At 37.0% G+C, this 6,652-nt stretch overlaps 1 protein-coding gene across 1 annotated transcript in view; it reads right to left on the reverse strand.

The window, feature by feature from the left end:
* The window catches only part of nrn1la (neuritin 1-like a), a 50,225-nt gene extending 46,346 nt beyond the window's left edge, over positions 1 to 3,879 (reverse strand). Inside the window, exon 1 of the mRNA XM_022679705.2 lies at positions 3,654 to 3,879. Within this exon, the coding sequence (XP_022535426.2) occupies positions 3,654 to 3,705 (52 nt within the window). The 5' untranslated portion in view covers positions 3,706 to 3,879. The remainder of the gene's footprint in view (positions 1 to 3,653) is intronic.
* Positions 3,880 to 6,652: the final 2,773 nt, after the last annotated feature.

The following is a 6,652-nucleotide window of genomic DNA, read 5'->3' on the forward strand; positions in this document are numbered from 1 at the left end:
CAGTATAGTATCAGACATGACCTTCCTCCCAAATTTCAGTTATAATCTTTAGTTCTTTTCATTCTGTATTGTTAGCTGCTTTTTAAAAGCCTGTGCAGCCTGATGTACCAGTAATTAGAGTGGGTTAATGAGGGATTCATCTTTATTTATTTTCTTTTTACATTTGATTGATTTGTGAAGGCTGCTAGTTTGGGAACTGCTGCAGATTACCTTCCCACTAGAAAAAAAAAACATTCCAGGAAGAACTGAATAGATGGAGAAAATGTGACCTCACTCATTGCTAATGTTTTCATGCCTGATGCTTCCTTTGTTTTTGGTCATGGCGATATTTTCAAAAGCTTTTTTGTATTCACTAAATGTTGTTTTTTTGCATCATTTCTATTTCCAAATCCCAGATTCCAAGAATCGTATTCCCTAAAGCACATGCTGATCAGGAGTCCATATGCTGTTCAATACGCTAACTGGGTTGAGTCCCCATAGAGCCCCACTGTATCTCTCCAGTTTTTAGATGTGCAGGAATTTTACAGTGGTTGGTTTCACATGGTCCAGGAAAGATCCTCTTTACTGTAACTGTACTGTTTTACTGAGTGCTCATGGCACAGCCTAAAGAGAACTGTATCTGATGAGATGGGTCACACGTACTGCGACAGGGATTTAGTCACAACATGAAATGTCAAAAACATGTATTATATCATCACTCTGTGACACAACCTGCCCTTCAGTGACGCTGGATTAAGGGAACAACACTGAAACCACTTCACACAAGCACTAGTTGTTTTACACGGTGCTGGACTTATGCATTTATAATTCTCTTCAGAGATTTAAAATCCAAAACAACACAACTCTTTGTGTAGTGCTATTTTATACCATATTGTCAAACATTACAGTTTGCTGTGCTGCTGTTTGTTCTGCTGCATCGCGGAGAGTGCAGGTAGTGAAACTGTCTAAGGAAAGTATAGCCACAAAGAAAGAGAGTGTGTGTGTGTGTGAGTGAGAGAGAGAGAGAGAGAGAGAGACTGAGGGAGGGAGGGGGTAGAGCAGACGGAGGGAGGGAGGGAGCGAGTGAAGGGAGAGAGATATAGGGAGAAAAATGCAGGGAGAGCGAGAGAGAGAGAGAGAGAGAGAGCGCAGATGCGCTTCATTCATCATTTATTTCTATTGGCATGTTTTCCCTTCCCACATAATCCTCGGAGGAACAGAGTTACATCGGCATGAGCCTTTCGGCGGCGAGCTGCCTGGCTGAGAGTAGGGCTCCACTCAGGCAACATCCGGGGACTATCTGAACTTCTTCATCACACATCAGCCCAAAACTGTTCATCTCAGTTTAAATACCACTGTATGCATCTATAGACACAGCTACCAAAATAAACCCGTAAAAGAGATATTCTGACAGGCTAAAAGCACCATATTATCAAATTCTTCCATTATAATGTTTCAGAGGGTACCTACAGTATAAAGTCAATGAGGTTTACATTACTGTTTGTTTGAGAGTGACATTAAAAAAGGAGAAAAATGATAGAATTAGCAAAAAATATAGAATAACACTACACATACATGCTATTCACATGTGCAGTAACTGTTGTAAGGACAGTATTTTTTGGAGCATTTAACATAGTCTCCACCCAACTAAAATAATTTTATAAAATCAAAAGAATAAAATTAGAACAGCCTGTTTCTGCTGTAGCAACTACACAGAGAAAGCCATTTAATTGTGCTGCCATTGACAATATGTTAAAAATATCTGGCAAAACCTCAGTGCCTTAATTATTCATAAGATTAATGAAAAGTACTGTGTATTGTGGATTTATGAATTATTTGGCTTTTTGGAAAGTGACAAAAAATAAATACTCACAATATTAATAAATGAAAACAAAAAAATGTAAAAACAAAACATTAAAAAACGTTAGCTAGCTAGTTATGTGTTTTAAGATGTGCATGTAGTCATGTAGCTATGCTAGCTATATAGATATAGCTATGTTTTGCTTTATTGTGGTATATATGTTTAGTTATATACTAATGACAAATGTACAGCCTGAAGACTTATAATAATACAATATTTTAGAATAATAAAATAAAAATCCACTGTAAAAAAAATTGCTTATGCCACATTGTGGTGGCTACTGCAGATTTGTGAACTTGCTAGCTGTGTAACTAAGCTAGCAAAACATAATCTAGCCATGTTAATACTTCTGGAATAAACATAAACTAATATTTTAAAAACATTAGCTGCCGTCTTCTTTAGCTAGCCAGCATTTAAGCTTTTCCAAACTTCTTGGGTTTACTGAAGAGACATAAGCAATTTGGAATAATAACATTTTTATAATTTTAACTAGTAACGCAGCAATGCAGCATATTTTTTTATCAAAGTAAATAAAAATTAGTGAAGTAAAAGAAGTGGAAGAAGGAAACAAGTAAATCTCCAGTAGATACAGAAACAGCTACCTCATTACTAAACATCTCAGAATATTAAACACCTATAATGCAGCAAAAATGTACAGTAGAGACAATGCATGCAGAAATGTCCTATGTTCACCATAATGCAGTGCGGAGGTGTCCTCAGAGCAGCATAAACAAAGCTAGTTTGTTGCTTGGTCCTTCCTTAATCGGTTCAGTAGCTATATTTTGAATGATAGATAGTGAATAGTGAATTAGGTAATGAGGGAACCATTGAGAACACAGCTCATCACTTCACTTATCCACCTTAATGCTGATATACATGCAGAAAAAAGAAAACACACAATTCTCAGAGTTTTATCAGGCAAAAGACTTTAAAACACTAAGATAGCTAATATTTTGTATCTTATTTGAAAAGGTAAATGATGGAATAAAAGTAAGAGATTTATAAACATATACAACTTTGAAAAAAATAAAGAGACCACTCCAGTTTCTGAATCAGCTTCTCTGATTTTGCTATTTATAGGTTTATGTTTGAGTAAAATGAACATTGTTGTCTTATTCTATAAACTACGCACCACATTTTTCCAAAATTCCAAATAAAAATATTGGCATTTAAAGAATTTGTTTGCAGAAAATGAGAAATCGCTGAAATAACAAAAAAGATGCAGAGCTTTCAGACCTCAGATAATGCAAAACAAAAACGAGTTTACAAGAGTTCAGAAATCAATATTTGGTGGAATAATCTGGTTTTGAATCACAGTTTTCATGCATCTTGTCACGTTCTCCTCCACCAGTCTTACACACTGCTTTTGGATAACTTTATGCCACTCCTGATGCACAAATTCAAGCAGTTCATCTTGGTTTGATGGCTTGTGATCATCCATCTTCCTTTAGATTACATTCCAGAGGTTTTCAATTTGGTAAAATCAAACAAACTCGTCATTTTTAAGTAGTATCTTATTTTTTTCCAGAGCTGTATGTACTTTTCTGTATCACATAGCTTTATTTACCTAGCTGTCACGAATCCCCCTAGCTAAATCCTCCTCCACAGAGTGGGTAGCTGATTTTCACACAGAGCTCAGTCACTGCAGGTACAGCACCGTCCCGCAGCACTCAGCAGCACCGGACTCCGGTACACGAGGCTGCAGGGCACGCGCTCACAGTCAGAGGAGGAACGCGGTACTTTAAGTAAGTGCTAATTTATCAACCGGTACTCTTAACCCCCCTGACCCGACCCGTGCTGTGCATGAACTTACGGAGTTGAAAAGCAACAGGCAGGAGGAGGCAGGCGCTGCTGAGGGGCGTCATGGTGAGAAGCTCCTGGAGGAAAAGAGGCTTAGAGACCGGCTACGGGTCCACGGAGCGCCGGTGTGCGCGGGTGAGCTCGGTGAGCGCGGGGTTCTCTGACTTAGGTTGAACGGAGACTGAGCGCGCGGCGCCGGGGACCGGGATTCGAATCTGAGCATGCGTCCGTAGTAACGGGGCGGAGCCTTTCGCTCGAGCGCATCAGCGACGCATCCTCACGAGCCCGGCCGCCCCCCCTCCTCTCCTCCTCCCCTGCTGCGCTGTGTGTGCAGGTGCAGGATGTGTGTGTGTGTGTGTGTGTGTGTGTGTGTGTGTGTGTGTGTGTGTGAATGTGTGAATCTATTACAATGGACATTCAACTTGTGTATTTTTTTATTTTAAAACCAGCCATTAAACACGTTTATAAACCAATGAAACAGTAAAATTGGCTCCGAAATTGGCTCAGTGAAATTGGCTTCGCCCACTACACAAGAAAAACAGTACTAAGTACTAAGGAAAAGCACATTTCTACTCATTTAATGTGATTTAATAACCTTTTAATTATGCTTTTTATGTAGTGAGTTACGGTATCCCTACACATTACCATCTGGTTAACCTGTATGTACACCTGCCTGCAATGTTCATACTTACCTGCAAAGGCGTAGGAGCGTGTTTAACAAAGTGGGGGTGGGGGGTGGTGGTGGAGTGGAGTGGAGTGGAGGGGACACATTTGCTAATCTAAGCCCACCTTATAGTGACTTAGAACATCTGTGGACTTACTTTTAATCACAAATAAACAAAATACAATTTTGACTGTGTATTATTAGTTAAATCCAACTAAAAGTCTCTATACAAGCTAAAATGTTACACCAAATTACATGTACAATATTACATGTCAGAATTATATACATATATGACAAAAACTGATCAGTTATACCTAATATTTAAAATAATAAGAGATTTTGTTGTTATTGTTATTATTATTATTATTATTATTATTATTATTATTATTATTATTATTATTACCGCGCTTTCAAAACAAGTTTGTTTTTAAACTATTTCTGCTTTTTCTAAGGTATCGTTTTTGGGTGGGACCAATCCAACAATTTCTGATATGGGAAATTAAGTAACAGAAAATTAAGTAAAGATCCAGAGGAAGGTAATGAAGTAATTATAGTATATGCATCATAAAACAGAAACATGTTAATAATGTCAAATTTTTAATAATTTTCTTTAATGTTTTAATGTCGTTCTTTGCTATGGATTTCACTACCCTACCTTACATACCTGTTGGTCTAGAGCTAGTAAAGGAGCTAACCTATAAGCATAGGGTATGGTATTCCCGGTTTAACAGGTGGTCTAGAGCTTGATTTTTAGCAGAATATTTATCCTTTACTATTTTAATTTATTACAGACAATACAGTACAATACTTATATTTATACTTAATATTTAGAATACAGAAGATTAAACATATGTACTCAGCCACATACTGGCCTAGTAGATTTACTGGCCTAGTAGCTTGACAGTATCACAATTTCTCCCATCCGACATTACAATCATAAAAATAGTGACATTTTCCCTATTCTGACAGAATATGTAAAAATTACTTGAAGCTGATGACTCATATCTGCATGGTTTTATGCATGGCACTGCTATCAGATGAGTGTCTGATCGAATAACTGCATTAATAGGTCAGTGTACAAGTCTTCCTAGTAAAGTGCTCAGGGTGCCTCTCCTCTAAAAGAGCTATTTTATTTAGCACAGTAAATTCTCCTGAGGTTAAAACCCTTTACTTCAAGATATGAGAAGACACCTAGCAGGAACAAACTGCATTAACCTGAAAAATATTCAGTATTGAAAGGAGAACAAAGATGCATGCTGTGCTGATCATGAATTCTGTTAAAAATATACAGGGATCTCAAACATATGCCTTAAAACAGGTTAACCCTTTAATCCATGGAGCCAATATCATTTCTTTGGGAAATTAAAAGAGCAATTCAGACCCATTACTGCAGTAGATGATTGACCACTAGTTTTCACTAGTTTACACTGGCAAGTTTACAAGTGATGGGATAGCAGTATATAAATTATGAAGTATCATGAAGTGGAACACTAACACCTGTTAGCAGGTCTGTGCAGTGTTCTTTAGCTTCCATGGAAATGGCACAACTCATGGGACACAGTACTAGTTACTGTCCCATTATTTTTGGAAAGTCAGAGTATTACTCAATATTTAACAAGCAGAATGACTAATCAGGTTCTGCAACCTTTCAAACAAAAAAAACTTTTGATGCTCTGATGTTCTAAATTTTGACAACAATTTCGGAAAATTTCGACATGCTATTTTTACTAAAGGCCTTCTGTGCATCCACTATATACTGAAAGTTTTGGGTAATAAGCCTCCAGTGAGTTTGCATTGATGCAGACTTCAACAAAGGTTGCATTAATGGCAAAAACAGTGTGTTTCTTAGTTTTCTTCTTTATGCAAAAACAAGAACTGTACACCCGGTAGCCTCACAGACATTATTGGACAAATAATGTCAATGTGAAAGCACTTTAAGGGCATTTTCACATATACTGTTCATTTGTCTGGTATAAATCTTTGTCGAGTTTGTAAACTTGGACCAAATTTAAGAACAGCAAAAAAAGTGAATAAAGGAATGTCCTGTGTTCTGGACTAGTGCATATTTCTGTTTAATTTAACATGAATTTACATTAGAGATGAAATGTGTTAATTCCTGTAGAAATTTATCAAATTAACCATTATCTGTTAAACAGTTTAGCTAAAACTTGAGCATACCTGATAGTTATTTTGTATCAGAGCATGTTTTACCACAAAACCACTTAAGAGTTTATTTGATTACTATATTCACACCCGCCCAACCAATCACACAACAAAAATGAAAACAAACCACAGTATGATTTAACTGGATTTAAATGTTCCGGTGTGAAAACACCATAAATCACAAT

Source organism: Astyanax mexicanus, chromosome 9 (assembly GCF_023375975.1).
Source record: "Astyanax mexicanus isolate ESR-SI-001 chromosome 9, AstMex3_surface, whole genome shotgun sequence".
Classification (NCBI taxonomy): Eukaryota; Metazoa; Chordata; class Actinopteri; order Characiformes; family Acestrorhamphidae; genus Astyanax; species Astyanax mexicanus.